Source organism: Scylla paramamosain, chromosome 34 (assembly GCF_035594125.1).
Source record: "Scylla paramamosain isolate STU-SP2022 chromosome 34, ASM3559412v1, whole genome shotgun sequence".
In the NCBI taxonomy this organism is placed as follows: Eukaryota; Metazoa; Arthropoda; class Malacostraca; order Decapoda; family Portunidae; genus Scylla; species Scylla paramamosain.
In genome coordinates this window covers 14,150,220-14,170,236 of record NC_087184.1, presented here as the reverse complement: position 1 = coordinate 14,170,236, position 20,017 = coordinate 14,150,220, and the positions used below count along the sequence as shown (strand labels likewise).

Here is a 20,017-nt window from a genome sequence, read left to right as displayed (position 1 = left end):
TGAATACATGTACAAAATGTTACACATGCATACAAATCAAAATTTTCCTATGAGGAGACACAAACTAAAGTAACTGCATTGTTGTTTTATTATTATTCAACAAGACTATGATGAAACAGTGAGCAAAGATACACAGAGGTGATGATTCAAGGAGGAATGTTCTATGAGGCTGTCAGGTAACACATCCATGGCCAGACAACCTAAGACAGAACAGTGACAAGAATAGTGACAGGTTTGTGGGATTAATAGTGGTTCCCAGCAGTGCCTCCCCACCAGCCTCCCACCACACAAATCATCACCCCGACTGCCGCCACCAACCCAGTGGCAACCTAGAACACAACAACTCCCTTACACTTCAAGGTGTTTCAGCCAACAAACTCAGTGTTGATGGAAGAAATTTTGCTGGTAAAAATGAAAACGTTCTCCCTAATGTAAAAAAAAAAAAAAAAAAAAAAAACCACTTATCATGCCCTTCCTAAGATATACAGCCTCAGGTATAGCTACTAAAGAAAACATTAAGTTGTGCACTGCATGAAAGTCTAGTGAAATAGACGAGTACCATAAGCAAAATAAATATGTGACAGTTAAGAAAAAGGAACAGAAAAAACAAGTAAAACTTCTCACTGACAGGAGAAACCTGTCTATCTCACACCTGGCCTGCCACCAGGGAGTGACGTCAGCAGCAGGAGACTTGCCTAAATAAACACCAATTCAGCACTACACTCTATTTGAAGCTATTATGGCACCTAAAGGGCAACTTGGCCTGGACATGACAAATAAGGTGACTAGATGAATGCATAAAATCCAAAAAATCATACAGCACAAGCATTAAAATGTTTCAGTATAAGTATGGGGTTCACCTCCAATTTGTAAATCTTTTTGTGGTCTTTAACTTGAAGCCTGCGATGGAGTCCAACCATTTGCTTTCAGTATCACAACCAAGAAGAGTGAAGGTATCACGACTGACACACTACCATTCCACACGCTTCAAGTAGCATGTTGCAAAACTTGATTAGACTGGAGTTGCAAACTTCAAATGGAGACCTAAATTTTAACAAGTGTTGCCACAAGGTGTTTGAATAATCTTGCATCTCAATATCTAGATCTTCCTTTTGCCTCAGCCAAGACTGAGCCATTACCAAGGCATAGATCACCAACAGTTATAATAATCATCAACATAAAATTCTTTTCAGCCATTAGGTTTGACCTTCCCCTCTCATCTGACAACATCCTCCATCTAATTATACACACCTTTGCTCATTCCTTAGTGCTATCTCATGTGTCCCTTTGAGTATCATCTTCCTATCAAGAGTAGTTTCCAGTTGAGAGGGAAGGAAGGGCTGCAGTCTGACTTGTGGCCTGTCCACCCTAGTCACAGGTTTGTCTCATTGCTTTGAGGTTTAGAGATTGAGACAGGAGAATGCAACTTGTCTGCAAGGAAACAAAGGATCATTATTTTACATCTCAGGCATGGAATTAAATTGCAATGGAACATTCTCTTTTGAGGACTCTAATGCATGTGTGTGTATCTTTACTCAGTGTGTTAATGACCTCTTGTGTCCATGTCTATATAAGTCAGTGTAAAATAACCACATGGTCATCCTAGATAGGAATAATATGTTACCCCATTCCCACCCCCTACATACCTAGCAAAGTTATATTGTGATCGCTCCACTGAAAAGAAGCATAAATATCCTTCTACATTATTAAATAACGATACAAAACATGAACAGTTCCACTATATGTTGCCGACTAGCACTACAGTTTTGAAGTGTCCACCATCATCCTTCACACACCAGGAGCCTCACCACCAAAACCACCACCACGACCACCACACACAGCAGAGCAACACTCACCCATGGCATTCACAAATCAACAAAACAACTATTATAAGAATAACACTTGCATTAATCTCAATCCCCTTTTGGAAAAAAAAAAAAGCTGCTATGAACCACAATACAATTTTATTTTCTGATTTTATTTTTTTTTTAAGTTTCTATCTTGTTTTCTGTAGCTTATTTTATATATATATATATATATATATATATATATATATATATATATATATATATATATATATATATATATATATATATATATATATATATATGTGTGTGTGTGTGTGTGTGTAATCTATTTTCTAAAATTGTTTATATCATTTGGTTACAGTAAATTTATATAATTAGAAATGAACCAAGTATTTTCACTGGGAGAGAGAGAAAGTGAGAAAAAATCTTCCACACACTGAGGAAACAACAGAGAGCACAGACACTCACACCACACTGTCCTTCACTGACAAGACACAGCATCACAGGCCACACACTTTCATTACCACCTTAAGTGCAAGTGAATATCTCTGCACTGTGGATGAGTATAAAGAGAAGATGAGAACCTATAAATCATCCCTTGGAACTGGAGAGGGCACAGTGTAAGAGTAATAATGAGTTACAGTGCTACTTTTTTGGCACCACAACTTTAAGACCTGAATAAGCATGCCCTAGTAGCCGTGTTGCTTAGGACTGCACGGAGGATGCCAGAACAACACAGTGCCGAGGCTGTGGTGTGGAGGTGGGAGGTCAACACAGCAGCAAACATACCACAAGCACTCTGCAGGCGTCCACACACAGGCATCAGAGGAGAATGTCATCAAACTCCTCCGGTGTCTCCCCTTCAAGGAGGAAGATTCTCCGTATGACTAGCGCAATGAAGAGGAAGATCGCAGAGGACAAGACAAAGTTGTAGAGATAACCCTGACCAGACACTGCTATAGAAGTAACAGAGTTTGCCCTGATAGTACGTGTTGGAACACCCTCCATCAGTATCTCTGGCGATGCATCCTCAGTCTCAGTGGTGGGGCTGGAGCTACTGGGACTGGCTGCATCACTGGACAACTCTTCTACTGCAGTGTGTTGGTGAGCTGGGGAGTCTGGGGTGGACTGGTCGGGTGGAGGTGTGCCTGAGTCATTGCTGGAGGGTGAGGGAGGTGGGGTAACGGTGTCACCTTTGATGCTGCTGCTGCTGCTATTTGCTTCATCCTTGCTCTCCATCTGTGGCAGAAAAGAACAAGATACTAGTGATGTGGGGTGGAGACATCAGTGAAGACGAAAAAAAAATATCCTTGAAAAGGCGTAAGGCACTGAGTATATGGAATGTGGGGGAAATGTACTGTAGGCAGAGCATTGTTAAACAGAGCAGAACTGGTTGTGGTCAATAATTCAATTGAAAAGAATACCATAAAGGTACTAAATATGCCACATTCAAGAATGCAAACATCCAGCAAACCAGAGAAACAAAGATGAATGATGGTAACCACAACCACCACCAACCACTTACCTTAACCGTCACTGCCACCTTCCCCATCACTTCCCTTGCTTCTGCCTGCAGCTCCCGGTTGTCACTGGTTCGCTCTCGCAACTGTGCCGACACACAGCCACACTGGGGACACTGGTACTCCTGGGACCTGCAGGTAACAAGGCCATCAATGAGAAGCAGCATCCCATCATCAGGGAACTAGAAATAAGGCTTCCACTGAACACCACACAAGATGAGAATCTGATCTTAATAAGTATCAGGGATGTCCAATAGGTGACGGTGACTTGCCTCTTAGCCAGCACTGCCCGCTCAGCAGCCGTGTAATCAAGGGAGCCTATGGTGCCATTGGCTGGGGTGGGCATGAAGCCAATGATGGCCAAGAGTGCAGTGCGGATGCTCCAGGATGGCTGCCACGTCTCTGGATGGTGGCCGGAGATGCTGAGGCAGATCTTTTTGTTGGTCTCAAAGCGTCCATTTGGCTGCACAGGAAGACAGGAAGACGATGAGAGAATTATTAGAGGATGTAGGGCTTTATTAAAAAAAAAAGTCAAAATATTACCAAAACATAAGCATACAATAATTATAAGGAAGACAGATACTGGACAACATCCTTAAGGAAATATGCCATAAATAAAACTATTTGTGATCCAGTCTAGGGCATTTTTCTAGAAACTCCCTGGAGGGTATGTCTATGGCAGAGAAGTCTTCATTTGTACCTATCTATGCCCTTCATTCTTCATTTCTTTCTTTTATCTCTGTCTATCCATATACCAGGCCAACAATTCCCACATAGGGTAGCCTGTGTGGGACAAGCAAAGCACCACGCACATATACAAATAATTCACTCTTAGTCCCATCATCCCATTATTTCTTTTTATTCATTCATTTTTTTTTTTTTTACTAGAAGATATTTTTCCTTTGTGTAGCTCTAGTACAACATTGCACTGATCTATTTACTGTCAAGAAGATGATGTTGGGGGGCTTCATGGGGTAGTCTGGGGGCATGATGATCCTGCCATGGTACACCCCACCATCAAACTCTGAGTCAGCTGGTCCTCGAACAGTGAAGTGCCACTCAAAGAGGTTGTCCTCGAGAGGCTGTGCATAGTATTCTTCTGTGGCCTCTCGCAGCTCCTTGGCCTCACGGAAGAGCCTCTTCACAGCTGCACAATATATTTTTTATAAATTAATCTATGGGTGCTGGTAAAATAACATACTGAGCCTGTACACTGAGAAATCTGAGACTGAAATATAATTGTCTCACTCAGGATTACTCAAGTCAAAATGGTGACTAAAATTACTGACAATCTTACTTGTGCATCTTATAAAAGGCACAACATTCTCATTAGAAGCTTGACTTGCTAGGATGAATGGTACAAATTCAACAATGAGAATGCAAAACAACCACAACTGAGTAACCTCAATGATTGGATCTAGCAGTCAATCACAAAAAAGGTATAACAATCTGCAACACTATGAAGTGGACAAGTAAAAGTAGCTCCCAGGATTTGTCAGATATGTATATGCTTACATATTCTGGATAATTTGGTATGATTGAGAAGGATAAGCTTTCAAACACTGGCACTACTTGTGTTGTTGCTAAGGTAAAGGATTTACCACCCACGAATGGTATCTCTGATGGTGGTGATGGTGGTGGTGTAGATGTATGTACAGTACCTATAATGCATGCTCAGTTCAGTGTGGAAAACAAGCATGAAATTTACTTTACACTGCAAGCACACAATATGCATACACTAGCAGTTATTGTGAAAGTAGAGTGTGTGCAGTTTGGTAAGCCACTTTGGCTGGCCACAAATATCTAACTCATCAGTATAAGCAAGCTGGGCCCATGGATATTTTAAAACAGTGGATGTCAAAGCACAGCTGTACAGCTGAAATGCATTCACATTCACAGATGTTTGTGCAGGTCTGTATGGATCCCTATGTAGTGACAACGCAAAGTCACTCTCTTTTAAAAATTTGTATGCATTTGCAACTGTGCAAGGAAATGAAGGGGTAGAAACAAGAGAAAAACAACAGTATATACTTTTGACACACATAAGTTAAGGACAACCACACAACCACAGTGATGGCCTTGCCTGTATGAGCCTCATAATGCCACAGATGAAACACATTACATGACAACCACAGATGAAACACCCTGAATTACTGAGCATATAAAAAGACACATGATGACTTAAGACAATAGGTGGACTGTAAGGTCCACCTGTTATGTTATACAGTCCGACGCTGACACTGTTATGTAGTTGACCGGTAACAGGCCAGCAAGTGTGCCAGCCATGCATGCCTCTGCGGAATGAGAAATGTGGGAATGTGGAAATTTTCAAATGTATATGAAAAACATGTACATAGACTCTGTTTCTGGCCCTTTTTTCTCTCTCTCTCTCTCTCTCTCTCTCTCTCTCTCTCTCTCTCTCTCTCTCTCTCTCTCTCTCTCTCTGACTTCCACGATAATTTTATTACCAGTAAGACTTTCAAGTAATGTAGGGAGGAGAAATCATTAATTAACTATCTTGAGTTTCGAGGAATAACAAAGCTGTCAGTTGCAGGTGGAATGGCAACTGTCAACAAGCCTCTCATTAAATGTAAGAGTTACGACATTTCTAAACTAAACCTAACTCCACTTAAATAACACGTGATCTTGATTGCACTATATCTACAAAAAATGTTAAGAGGTTATTAAAGTGGTGCTAGATTCCATTTAGAAATACAAGCCCTTTGCAATCCAACCATATGCTAATGCTGACAGTTGCCACACTACTAACTACATATTATTTTTTGCAGTATTTAGGTAAATACCAAGACTCATGTTTTCTACTCGCATAACATGATCTCTATTGTTATGTGATTTTTCATGGAAGTCGGTAAGAAAAAAAACAAGCCTGGGAAAGAAGTTTAGATTCATACTGAAGAAATGTTTGTGTCACTGTGAGACAGAAACATGAGTTTAAGGCGGAAAAAAGGGGGGGAAAAAAACAGTAATTTCCCTTAAAAGTCCCTCACACAGGTATACCGCTCGCTTATCAAACTACTCAAACTATCTGTATTGGCTAATCACTCAAACAAGGTGTAACAAGCCTAAAGACACGACAGATACAGACAATGGCACACGCACGTCACTCAAGCATCACCATATAGGATGAATACAAGGCGAGGAGGATGTCAACTTATCATGGCTTCCTCCTCAACACGTTAATTACTTTACCTGGACACCTGGAGTTATAGGAGGACTCCATGTGAAGTGTGTGGAAGTTGTATATGACTTAGATGAGGGAGTGAGGGTCGTAATCACACAGTTGTTTACAGGGGAGGCAAGGCCACGTCCCTTCAACACGTCACCAGAAGGGACTGTTTACTACGCATTCTGATCGCGAGAAGATGTCTCACATTCTCTCGACTATTCTCCCCCCACTCATTAACATAAATGCACCTGTTCCCATGATTTTGGGGTGATAGTGTAGTAGATTGTGGTAATCTGGATTTTGATACATGTAGTGGTTCACTGTAATAGGTATTGGCAGGTAAAGTCCAGTTCATAGATGTCTTGACTCTTGAGTACCCGGTATTGTTGTCTATCTACACTTATTAATCTCATTGCACCTGTTTCCAGGGTATTTGGAGTGTTAAACTATAATAATTTGAGTTTTAATACACTTAGTGGTTTACTGTGATGGGTAATGGCTGTTAAAGTCCATAGTTAGTTGTATTTTGATGCCTAGTACCCGAAATTGGCACTCGTCCATAGGAAACCCTTAGGAAAAATTCCCTGCGTTTAGAGAAATTCCGTAAAATTGCCATGATTGCAGCGAATTTCCTTACCGCTTTATTTCGTTTCATAGGCATCAAAATACGACGTTTGATACGTTGCTAAGCTAATCTAGCCTAACAAAACTATACATAATCTAACCTAACCTAAACCCGTCCAGAACATCCAAAATCGGCACTCGCCCGTCAGAAAGCCTTAGGAAAAATTCCCTATGTTTAGGAAAATTCCCTTTCAGCATTAATACTAACTAAATGAGTATTGAAGAAAAGTATCTTAGAAAAATGTTTGATTCCAAGTGCGTTCTTTTTCGTACCAGACTGAGTTTTTTTTTTTTTTTTTTTTTTTTTTTCAATTAAGAATACCATCTTGAGTACCTTACTCATTAACCGCCTTGCACCTGTTCCCGTGAATGTTTGGGTGATAAACTGCAATAAACTGTGGTATAGTGGCTTGCTGTAATGGATATTGGTAGTCTAAAGTGGAGATATTTACTTTCATAAATGTATTGAGATGCCTAATTGTACTCATTAACCGGACTGCGACTGTTCCCGTGAGTATTTGGGGTGATAAACCGTGATGAATTGTGATATAGACCTTAATATGCCCCTCGTGGGTGTTTGGGGATGATAAAACTGACAAACTGTAATAATCTGGGTCATGATAATACATATGTTTAGTAGTTTACTGCAATGGGTATTGGGAGTTTAAAATTGTTTTTTTATAGACGTCTTGTTGCCTGACTACACCAATTAACCCCATTACATCTGCCCCCTTGTGTGTGTGTGTGTGTGTGTGTGTGTAGCGTGATAAATCGTGATAAAGTGTGGAAAATCTGGATTCTAAGAGGTAAATGAATGCAATAAACTGAGTATTACAGGTTGTTAGTGCAGTCTATTGGGATCATAAAAAATAGACAAATTTGTGGATGAGGATAAATAGGTTGGCATATCTTATACAGGGACTGCCACGTGTAGGCATGATGGCTTCTTGCAGCTTCCCTTATTTACTTATATTTTTATATTCTTACTTTTTTTTTCTCTTTTTTTTATGAAAATTACTTAAATAGCTATTACATTCTCTCTCTCTCTCTCTCTCTCTCTCTCTCTCTCTCTCTCTCTCTCTCTCTCTCTCTCTCTCTCTCTCTGTCTTTCGTACTGTTTTTTGCATGGGAGAAAATAAACATGGATATTATTTTACATGCTGTCTAATAAGTAAATGAATAAATAAATAACGAGTGATAATTACATTACATAGTGAACTGGAATGATGACAACAATATTGCACAAGTAATTAATCCATCATTCACTTCATTATTACATCCATTTTACTGGGAAACGGACGTCCAACAGAACTACATTCCCCCTCTCTAATACTTACTACATTACTGACAAAAAAAAAAAAAAAAAAACGCTCTTGAGAACCCGGCTTATCATATCTGTGGCCTTGGTGAACAGTCGTGGTGAGAGAGAAGAGCGTTTCACATTAGCAGGGTCCGGAGAAAGATAGGGAGCCTGCAGAGTCGCGAAGGGGAAGGTGTCTACTCGTGAACCAGAAGCGGCCGTAGTCCTGAACACCTGATTATAAAGATACGAGTTACGTACTGTAGCGCCAGACCAGTAGCAATACCGTGGCTCAAGTGTGGTAATTAGAGAGAGAGAGAGAGAGAGAGAGAGAGAGAGAGAGAGAGAGAGAGAGAGAGAGAGAGAGAGAGAGAGAGAATCATTCAGAATTTCTCACTTGATCAACTGACTGACTCACTTGAAAGGATTAAATCACAATTATCCACAGTCGGTGAGTAATTCTCTCTCTCTCTCTCTCTCTCTCTCTCTCTCTCTCTCTCTCTCTCTCTCTCTCTCTCTCTCTCTCTCTCTCTCTCATTGCATATGTCTCAAACTTCCGGTCATTCTTTTCTTTCTTTTCGTTTGTTTGTTTATTTATTTTAGTTCTCTCTCTTTTCCGGTCATTCTTTTTATCATTTTGTTAATGTATTTATTCTCTCTCTCTCTCTCTCTCTCTCTCTCTCTCTCTCTCTCTCTCTCTCTCTCTCTCTCTCTCTCTCTCTCTCTCTCTCTGTGTGTGTGTGTGTGTGTGTGTGTGTGTCATTGGTGAATGTGGGTTTGTGTGTGGGAGAGAAAGGGGAGCGGTGGGGGGTCGTGAATCAGACAGTGAATCATAATAAAAAAAAATTAAAGGAAAGGAAAATACTCATCATTCTTTTTGGTCCTTATACTACTACTACTACTACTACTACTACTACTACTACTACTACTACTACCATTACTACTACTACTACTGCTGCTGCGACTTCGACTACTACCATTCCATGAGAATTTCCCACACTCAGCTTAGGTCAGTTCTTGAATTAATGAATAATTTGGTTAAGTCATTTCCTATTTGGGGAGGTCAGCTGTTTCCGGAGAGTGACACACCTATCAATGCCTGAGGTCACCTTTTCGGGCCGCTCCCACATCCACGCTCTTTCTTTCTGACTCTCTCACTATTTTATTTGTCGCTGCAAGGGATGGCTGTTAATGGTATATAGATAGGTAGACAAGCTGGCCGTTATTAAGACTATTAGTTTTTTTGGTGCACATTGGCGTATTATGTAGGAGTTTGATATCAATAGTCCAGTCGAGGTTTAAAGATCTATTGATTTTTTTAAATGATTCACGTAAATTATTATCATCATTATCATTATCGCTATTATTACTTTATTTTTTTTATTTGTTTGTTTATTTTGGTTTTGTATTTAGTTTGATAAGGACATCCTATATAATGTCGGCCGCCCAGAAATTTATAAAACTATGCACTTCTCACTCTGTCTCTTCTTCTCATCGAGTGTTACTGACTTGCACGTAAATTATTATCATCATTATCATTATCATTATTATTATTGTTATTATTACTTTACTTATTTATTTTTTTATTTACTTTTTTTTATTTATTTATTTTTTTATTTGTTCAAGTAATAAGACACTTAGTGAAGAAGGTAAAATATGGTTTTCATGTACTCAAAACAAATAGTCTGTGTGTTGGTAAGGAAACAATGAAGCACTGTAAAATGTTCGCTTTCTATTAAGCACGGCCAAAGCGTTGATCCCCCTGACGTGCTCCACTCAGTAGGAGGGACTTGTGTCTCTAGTGCTCGTGAACAGAATATAGTAGTAGTAGTAGTAGTAGTAGTAGTAGTAGTAGTAGTAGTAGTAGTATCATATTCATATATTTATTTTTTTTTATTTATATACTTTTTTTTTTTCCTGGCATGGTTAATTGTGTCTTTCCTCTTTCTAACTTATGTATATATTTTTCTTTCTTTCATCATTATTATTATATATTTTAAGAGTACCGCTCACGTGTGCGTGCGGGAGTTTGTGGTGGAAACCCTGACTTTTTCCCTCCTGTCACAGTTCATTGGCCCAAAGAGGCAACCAGTTTGATTGGCCTTACTCGACTCGTCCATGGCTGCCTCGCTTCTTCTTCTTCTTCTTCTTCTCCTCCTCCTCCTCCTTCTTCTTCTTTAACAATCTCACTGCAATATGCAACAACCCGCAACATTAAAAACGCTGTACAAAACACTTAGCAACACCTACAAGAAAGAAAAGTGGGATTCAAAAAGTAGATCTTCCCATTTCTAGTTAGTATAGTGTTTAGGGGAGGCTATAGAACAGAAATAAATGTTCCAGAATGGTTTGTGATTGAAGAACAGTGTGTTGAATAGCATAAAAAAGGTCAAACACTACTTTTTTTCTTTTTCTTTTTCTTTTTCTTTTTTTTCGTGCTAATTCTTCCTCATTATTATGTTCGTTGACATGTTTAGGTTCCATGACTTTCCTCGTACTCAAAGTTTTCCTGGGAATTCTTCACTTTGAGTCGTTCATTGCAGTTCTCACCATCATTACCACTCACAACCTTAAATTTGCTAAAAGTCACCATTATAGCAAACTTATATTATACTGGGCGTTTAAATGTGCCCTTTGGCGATTCGGCTGTCCGCTGCCCTGACAGATCTACCTGCGCCACACCTGTATAGGATGATCTGAGAATAGTGCCTCCCTCAATTAAAGATCCTCTATTGGTCTTATCCTCTAAGAATTTTTTTTTTTTTTTCGTCGTAAATAAGTTCCATCTCGCTGCTGTGATGCACACGAGGAGGCGTGGTCGGTAAGGGAGGGGAAGTTTCCATTATAGATGGTGACCAGATGAAGTGACCTATCACCTGCCTCCACCTGTCCTGACCTGTGGTGCATGGTCATGGCCGGTCACTGTATGACATTGACAACGTCAGAAAGCAGCGTTGTCAAGTGTCGTGGTATATATATCAAGATCATTGCTATTATTCTCAAATAAACAAAATATTCATAACATTTTCCATCCTTATTAAAAAAATGGATTAATGCTGAATCAATGAATATGCAGTTAACGTGTCTGACAGAAAGATGACGTAGCAGTGATGAGGAGAAACCCTCGGGGGGGGGGGCGGTCGTCTAAACGCTCTGTACAAAATGAGTAATTATGACACTCGTACCGTAGTCTGTTATTATTATTCTTACTCGCACATTATCCACTTTTCATCCGTGAGTAACCTTACAAACGTTCATAATCGTATCCGTAATCGTAAACAGTATGTTTTTTTACGCATTGCAGCATCTCTGCAGTATTGCGTCACCACTCCTCGTCAAGACAGAAGCCATAATGTTGCGATAATCTCATCAACCGCTACAAACACATTCGTGCTGTCATAGGAAAAAAAAACAAACAAACATGGGCACCACATTCCTAAAGGTTTCGACGTCTTATCTCGACTACGCTGAGCAGTCTCTAGTTAATAACTCTTTTACTGTTATGGTCATTCATTATAAATACTCAGGAGTGCCTTAAGAAAGTAAGATAGTTGGATGAAAGACAGAAGAAAGACATAAGGTTAATATTGTCTTTTCTAAGCTATAAAACTACGTATTTAAGAAACTGCAGTGTGAAAACGTTTAAAAGTTGATAGTAATTATGAAAAGCAATATACAGTAGTTAAAGGGTTAAAGATATTGCGTTTTTTCAAGGATAACTCACTGATCCTGTTGACAGTTAAGAATTCTGCGTCATCAATAGAGAAAACACCCGTGAAAAATCCAACTGATAATCTCAGGATAGTGTTTGAAAATAATTAACCCTCTCTGCTATTTGATACATCTTTCCTAAGTCACTAACCACTCAGGCACATTTCCTATCGTTCTGCAGACATGTCCAAACTATACACTGGCTAGAAATTGCAAAATCTATTCCTTTTCATCCTTTTTTTTTTCATGTAGGTGTTTATAAAGATTTCATACATTGCTTTTAGTTGCATATCGCAGTGAAAGGGCCAAGAGAGTCCTAAGTGTTTCCAAATACGGACCAAGCGTAGTGAAAAAAAACATCGTATCTGATCGTGTTGCTGAGCTGATGAGACAGGTTGGCCTTGAGCGAAACATCGAAGCGTGTTGTCCCCAAAGACCCATCTGTACCCATTTCTCTCTCGTTCATTAGCGGCAATCGACACGATCTCACCAGGTACGTGTTCCCGGCCCCTGGTTCTCGTTCATGTATAGCTAATTCAGTCGTTGCTGTTTCATTAGTTTCACTTGCTTCTCTTGTACGCATCTTTTTCTCTTGTGCCATTGTCTATAATTCTTCCTCATTTCTCTCTCTCTCTCTCTCTCTCTCTCTCTCTCTCTCTCTCTCTCTCTGGACCATATTCTGAAACGCCTCTTGATTGCACCCCAAACAGTTGAAGTTAACAAGAATTCTATATTAATAACAGGAAAAAACACTCTTCAGAACACGGCTAATTTTCTTTGTGGCCTTTCAAATAAATGAAAGCGTTTTAGAATACGGGATCTCTTCTTACCAACGATTTTCGCGTTAGTTCAATAAATTCCTTATCTTCTGCTAGAACTGGAAAAAAAAAAAAAAACGTTTGAACCAAGGAAGCTCATGGTCTAGGATCTTAACCTGACATGTATCTACACTGCAACCCCCGACTGCTTTCCAAAGGCTCTAGATGAAATCACATGGGTTCTTAAGAGTATTTTTATAGTTCTAGTGACATGTTAACAAGAATTATGTTATTTTATTAATGTATTTCTTCTTCTTCTTCTTCTTCTTCTTCTTCTTCTTCTTCTTCTTCTTCTTCTTCTTCTTCTTCTTCTTCTTCTTCTTCGTCTTCGTCTTTTTCTTCTTCTTCCTGTGGTGGTGGTGGTGGTGGTGCTGGTGCTGCTGCTTCCTCCGATGGCGTTCCTGTTATTTCTTTTCTTTTATTTTTTTTCTTATCTACTTTCTTTTTATTTTACTTTATTGTATGTTTTATTTTCCTTTATTTTCGTTTATTTTGTTCTGTTATATTTTCTCTTCCTTTTATTTTACTGTATTCAGCCCTCTTTTATTATTTTTTTTAAATTTTCTACTCTGTTCTATTTTCTTTTGTATTTTCTTTTCTTTCATTCTATTTTCTTTTTCCCTTACTTTTCTTTTCTGCTTTCTCTTCTTTTTCTACAATGTGACCGGGAGATCGGCACACTTTATTCCAGTCTGTTCTATTTTTTTTCATTGATTTTATTATATTATGTTTTTTTTCTTTTCTTTTATTCTATTTTGTCGCATTTTTCTTTTATTTCATCTATTTTATTCTATTATATTTTCCTGTTCTGTTTTTTCTTGTTTTGTTATCTTTTTTTTATTATATTCCGTTTTTCTTCTTTTGTTTTCTATTCATTTTTTTTCTTGTTTCATTATAATCTGTTCTATTTTCTTTGTCTTTTATTGTATTCTCTTCTGTTCTATTGTTTATTTTATTTTTCCCTCCTTATATATTTCCTTTTTCTTTTATATTTTTTTATCTGTTCATTTTATATTTTCTTTTATTATTTTTGTTCTTTTTTGTTCTTTCCTTTATTTGGTTCTATTTTTCTTTTATTTTCTTCTATTCTGTTTTATTTTTTTCTCTGACTTTATTGTATATTTTGTTCTTTTTTTCAGTTCTCTTATCTTTTGTTTTATTCGGCTCTATTCTTTTCTTTTAATTTCTTCTATTGTGTTCTATTTTGTCTTTCTTTGAATTTTCTGAATTCAGTTTTCTTTTCTTTTATTTTATGTCATTCTGTTATAACTCCTTTTTCCATTCTTTTATCCTTTTCTGTTGTATTTATCTTTTCCTTTTCTTTTATTGTATTCTCTAATTTCTCTTTTACTTTTCTTTTTCTTTTCTCTTATTTTACGTAGACCAGACCTCATCATTCTTACACAACACCAGACCTCCCAACATTACGCTACACTGCGAGACCAGGCCAGATATTTTTTTTGAACTTCCTTTGTATTCCTTTGTATCTTGGGTTTAGGTGTTGACAGTGAGGCCACGGAGTTTTCTCCTATAAAATCCAACGGATATAATTTATTTATTTATTAATTAATTTATTTAGTTAGTTAATCAGTCAGTCAATCAATTAGTCAGTCAGCCAGTCAGTTAGCTAGTTCAAGAGTCAGTCAGTCAGTCACTCAGTTTGCTACTCAGTTACTTAACCAGTCGGTTAGTCATTTCGTCAATAATTTTTCATTTTATTTATCTATTTACATATTTTTGTCAAATGCATCAAAGTACACTGCACTCACTATAAATAGTGGAAGGTTGTAGCTGCTGTCATGGTACTGATATCATAGCAGCATGCTTTCGAAGGTCATCAAGGTTGTCAGGGCACGCAGTCGTTGGGCAGGGAAGGGCTTACCACACAACACTATAACGCTTTTCTCGCACCACAACTGTTTTCAAAAGGTTCAAGTTGAAGTTACACGGATTTTTATGGATGTTTTTACAGCTGTAATGATATATTAACAATATTTATACATTACAAACAGGAGAAAGAGTCACGGTAACCAGGCTAATCATATTTGTGGCCTTTGAGAACAAACAGCCCTGGCGAGAGAGCAGAGCGTTTCATAATACGGGCTTCGCGACACCGAGACATCACCATCAGGATTGTGTACGCAAGGAGCGTGGTGCGTGTCAGAAAAGGGAGATGAAGGTGATCAGTCCCGCTTTATATATATATATATATATATATATATATATATATATATATATATATATATATATATATATATATATATATATATATGATTAGAAATTAAAACTGGTTATGTTACGTTAGGTTAGTCTATATGGTTAGGTTAGTCTGTATGCGTGAAGTCGATATTTAAAATCTCTAATTACTTACTCATCTGTTGTTTGGTTTTATGTGGATTGATCATTTTCAGATTTGATTTAGTTTAGCTGGTACACTATACACATGTATGTTTACATAAAGAAAAAAAAATAACATACGTGGGTCTTTTGTACGTATGTATGCTGTAAGTATAAACACGTACGTACTTAAACAAATGGCTTATTGTTTCTCTCTCTCTCTCTCTCTCTCTCTCTCTCTCTCTCTCTCTCTCTCTCTCTCTCTCTCTCTCTCTCTCTCTCTCTCTCAAAAAGTTTAGATGAAAGTGAACATCCGTGTGTGTATGTGTGTCTGTATGTGCGCCATGTGATTCATGTGTGTGTGTGTGTGTGTGTGTGTGTGTGTGTTAGCTTTTTTTTAAGTCACCTGATAATCGTCGCAGCGCCCTTGGCAACACTGTAGCTGATCATGAATGGCACCACTGTTGGCTTTCGCGGATGTATGGCAACACGACGCTTTTGCTTCTTGAATTGTCCATTTGTATTCCTTTTGCCCCAGCAGTAGTAGTAGTAGTAGTAGTAGTAGTAGTAATAGTAAGGGACTGGCATCTCAGTGGGCCTTGGGCAGTGCACCTCTTACATAAAGAAAAGTAGTTGTTGTAGAATCATTAACAGTTGTGGTAGTAAGGGTAGAAGTAGCAGCAGCAGCAGCAGCAGCAACAGTAGTAGTAGTAGTAGTAGTAGTAGTAGTAGTAGTAGTAGTAGTAGTAGTCTGTAAGGAAAATACAGATAGTTGCCTTGAAAACAGATAAGATAGCGGAAGTAGAGAGAGAGAGAGAGAGAGAGAGAGAGAGAGAGAGAGAGAGAGAGAGAGAGAGAGAGAGAGAGAGAGAGAGAGAGGTTATACGGGTCAAAGCTCATGATTTGATCGGAATGTTGTAGTGTGTGTGTGTGTGTGTGTGTGTGGTCGGTCATTCATCTACCATGCGTCATTCAAATTCATCGGACAGACAGACACACACACACACACACACACACACACACACACACACGCAGGATACGCGATACAGGCTGTTCTACTTAACTTACTCATTCTACGAAGAAGGGGAAGGCATGACTAAGTGGTGCCGTTGGTGCTGCTCTACTCTTATGGTAACATGAGGGGAGAGGAGCGGCCAGATTTATGAATGACGGCTATGTGGTGGTGGCGGCGGTGGTGTTGTTGGTGTTGCTGGTGGTTGGGAGTGGTAGAAGTGGTAACAGTAGTAGTAGTAGTAGTAGAAACTGGGAATATACAGAGTGTTCCAAAAGTATATGTCACATTACGACACTATATTTTAATAACTATGAATGATAACAAAAAAAAAAAAAAATTTATATTCCCTGGAAGCTAATGTTTTCAAGTTTCTATACTAAAAACCTGAGCTCAAAAGTGCAAGAAATTATTTCTATTAAACTTCTATACAGATGTTCAATGTGCGCGGCGCGGGTCACACGACACATCCTAACGACAGGCCATTTCTTGCCAAACGCGACCCAGCATAGCATTGTCGATGGTTGCCAAAAGTTGACAGAAGAAAACTTGACGATTTTACATTCTAAATTTTACCAGTTTCATCTTGTTTCCATTTGTACTTCTTGATACGTGAGTTCTCAGAAAGTGACACCTAACAAAAAAAAAAAAAAAAAAAAAAAAAAGATAAATGAATAAAATAAATAAAAATTTTCCGCTTTCGAGCTGTTTTTTTTTTATGTGTGTGTGTAAATAGAAACTTTAAAATATTAGCTTTCAGGGAATATAAATTGTGTTTTGATATCCTCCATAGTTATTAAGATATAAAGTGTCGTAATGTGACATATACTTTTGAACACCCTGTATATATTCTCTCTCTCTCCCTCTCTCTCTCTCTCTCTCTCTCTCTCTCTCTCTCTCTCTCTCTCTCAAGTCATCATTAGATTATAGATTTCTTGCTCTTATAACTTCCTTTTGGTTTTCCTGTTTCTTACACACACACACACACACACACACACACACACACACACACACTGAAGGAAAAAAAAAACATGTAACACCACAAATAACTAAACATAACAAACTAGTATAATCTGACATCTTTACACCGCAACGAAGACATGAATAACACTTAAACATACATACTAAAAAAATAAATAAATAAAAAATAAAAATAATGAAAGGGCTTGCAGAAGACACGCATACCCAAACAATACCTCGTTTTCTTTGTGTGCGTTGAAGGTAAACTGCAGAAGAGTGAAGCTATGAAGAATCTCATTACTTTCTTGTTGAGGTGGGTAATCAGGACCGGGAAACACGTCAGGTTAGCTTCTTTTTCCTGTTGGGACCGCCTGAGGCCTACTTCAAGCAAGGGTCGAGGGTTAGGCAAGGAGGGAGCATGGGAGAGGGAGTGATGGAGAGAGGGAGGGACGGCGCGGCATAAGCTTGGGCGGGAAGTCTCGAGAGAACGTCAGTCGAAGGCCAGCTGCCTCCCAGAGTGAAGGTATGTAGCGACTGTTCTCTCTCTCTCTCTCTCTCTCTCTCTCTCTCTCTCTCTCTCTCTCTCTCTCTCTCTCTCGTCGTGTTAGTTTGTCTGAATGGTGTACTTGTATTCGTTTGTTTCCCTACAGCCGAACTTTCAATTTTGTTTTCTTAATCCACTCCACTTTTGTCTCTTATCAAAGTTTGTGTGTGTGTTTTCTATTCTGTGCTGTGATGCAAGCGAGGGGGAGGGAGAGAGAGAGAGAGACAAAACTTTCTTTTTCACTTTCGCTGTTTGCTTTACTTTAACGGTACCTGCTTGGCTTAGTTAATTAACCAGAGAGAGAGAGAGAGAGAGAGAGAGAGAGAGAGAGAGTATGCGTGTGTGTGTGTGTGTGTGTGATATTATTATCTTATCCTAGTTAACGAAGTACAGACAGTTTGATGAGGAGAGTCACATCCTTCTGCTCCTCTCCTCCTCCTTCTATTCCTCCTCCTCTTCTTTATTCCTTTCCTTCATCTTCAGCTACATATCACTGCCGTATTATTTTCCTTCAATTTCCACCAGTCATCATTACCAAATCAAAAACTGGTTCATCCACTCCCAATGAATCACAAAGTATTAGTGACCTAACCGCTGCACGTGTTTGTTCATCATCTTAACAGTAAAGGACACTTGTAACCGATCCTTGTGCGTAAAAGTTTAAATGTCTGTATATTTTTTTTTCTTTATTGATGTTATGCAGAGAGAGAGAGAGAGAGAGAGAGAGAGAGAGAGAGAGAGAGAGAGAGAGGATGGGGAAGTGGAAGAGGAAGAGGAGGATATGATGGGAGGTTAAATTGATAGTGTAGTTTATTTATTTTTTTTATTGTGTAATATGTTTACGCCAATACGCGACTCCTTTGTTTGCGCAAGTTTGTCTCTGTCTCATTGAATTCACTCGTTTTCACGTCCGGATCTTTAGATGTGGTATTGAAATCTATTTTTGAATTTAGCTCCGTACTCAGAAAGGCTTTGCTCTCTCACGCTGTTTTTCAAAGGCCACAGTGGTGATTAGCCGGGTTCTTAAGAGAGTAATGTAGATATCTTGTCAATCTGTAACTAAAACCGTAAAATATGCTTGAAAATCCGTCACTTCAACTATACAGAGCCTATTGAATGTAGTGGAGGTGCGGCGCCGGAGTGTTTCAGAATATGGTCCTTAGAAAAACGAAAAAAATATATCTTCTCTGTAAATATTTCCTTTAGTCATCATCTCTGTATGTAACTGTTACTAAATTACTCATAATTGCAGTTAATTCGTATATTCCAGTGTTGCTTAATTCATGTGCTGTTTGTATGTTAATGATTGGTGAAATTATTATTATTATTTTTTTTAAGTATTTTTTTTTTCCCATTTTATCGCTAGTTATTATTATTATTTTTTTTTTTCTGCAGTTTTGTCCCGTGCAGTCTTTATATTTCCTGTCATGTTTGGTGGTGGTGGATATTTTTTTTTTTTCTATCACTGTTACAATTTTTTTCTTTTTTTCCGCGCGTTAGTTTGTGGAGTTTTACATTTTCCCCCCCTTTTTTTCGTTTATTCATTTTTTCAGTGTGATTTTCTCCACGTTTGAAGTGTGTGGGTGTGTGTGTTGGTGGGCTGGGATGCGTGACGGATGGTAATGATGATGATGATGGTGATGCTGCGTTATTTGTGCTAAGTCACACACGCTATGGTTCACTGTACATATGTGAAATCTCTCTCTCTCTCTCTCTCTCTCTCTCTCTCTCTCTCTCTCTCTCTCTCTCTCTCTCTCTCTCTCTCTCTCGTGTTTTGCATGAATTCGCGACTTTTGAAATATTCTGACCTAACTTTCAAGGTCTGACTAATGACCTAGCAGTCCTCCTCTCCCCTCTGCCCTCTGTACGGGATGTGAGGAACCGGAGGGGCGTTTGAAGGGAAGGGAGAGATGCATGCATGTGTGTTTAAAAGGACGTAGCGTATTTCTGTGGGTGTTTAAATGAATGAGAGGTGTTGCAGGGGGAAGAGGAAGTGTTGATGTGATGAATGGGAGAATCTGTTGCGATTTTTTAGGGTGTTGTGAGTAATGAAGGTGTTGAAGACGCTTGTATGTAGTGTGTTTCTGTGGTGTTGTGCTGAAATGAGTGAGGGATGTGTTGTAGCAGGGGAAAAGGAAGTGTTGAGGTGATGAACAGAAGCATCTTTTGTGTTCCTTGGGTGTTGCAGTGTTGAAA

The 20,017-nt window shown here is 38.7% G+C and overlaps 2 protein-coding genes across 6 annotated transcripts in view; one reads left to right on the top strand and one right to left on the bottom strand.

Annotated features, from left to right (window-relative positions):
• Window positions 1-72: 72 nt before the first annotated feature.
• LOC135090231 (ubiquitin-conjugating enzyme E2 J1-like) lies at window positions 73-6,750 on the bottom strand. 4 transcript variants are annotated; one of them, XR_010261830.1, is made up of 7 exons: window positions 6,539-6,749; window positions 4,270-4,475; window positions 3,601-3,791; window positions 3,334-3,460; window positions 2,798-3,047; window positions 1,252-1,431; window positions 73-200 (listed from the first exon to the last, which is right to left on the bottom strand). XR_010261830.1 is itself a non-coding variant. In XM_063986750.1 (6 exons), exons 1-5 carry the CDS (start codon window positions 6,567-6,569, stop codon window positions 2,631-2,633), a joined length of 972 nt encoding a protein of 323 aa, XP_063842820.1. In that variant the 5' UTR covers window positions 6,570-6,750; the 3' UTR covers window positions 73-1,431; window positions 2,598-2,630. The 4 variants fall into 4 exon arrangements, 3 of the variants coding, with proteins under 3 accessions (XP_063842820.1, XP_063842821.1, XP_063842819.1); XM_063986750.1 differs by having other exon boundaries at window positions 73-1,431; window positions 2,598-3,047; window positions 6,539-6,750; XM_063986751.1 differs by having other exon boundaries at window positions 73-1,431.
• Window positions 6,751-12,623: 5,873 nt separating this feature from the next.
• LOC135090222 (carboxypeptidase B-like) overlaps window positions 12,624-20,017 on the top strand; it is a 30,370-nt gene continuing 22,976 nt past the window's right edge. Inside the window, exon 1 of one of the 2 annotated variants that reach the window (XM_063986730.1) lies at window positions 12,624-12,643. The gene's annotated coding sequence lies outside the window, so the exon portion shown is untranslated. Of the gene's footprint in view, window positions 12,644-17,712; window positions 17,801-20,017 lie in introns of those variants that run through there. The other variant, XM_063986729.1, reaches the window with a different exon arrangement.

Bases quoted from the DNA above. Each gene is read 5' to 3' on its own strand.
- LOC135090231 (XM_063986750.1), bottom strand. From the start codon at position 6,569: ATGGAGTCCTCCTATAACTCCAGGTGTCCAG. The intron at 4,476-6,538 runs GTAAAGTAATTA...TATATTGTGCAG, and splicing joins CTATAACTCCAGGTGTCCAG to CTGTGAAGAGGCTCTTCCGT. The intron at 3,792-4,269 runs GTAAATAGATCA...CTTCCTGTGCAG, and splicing joins CCAACATCATCTTCTTGACA to CCAAATGGACGCTTTGAGAC.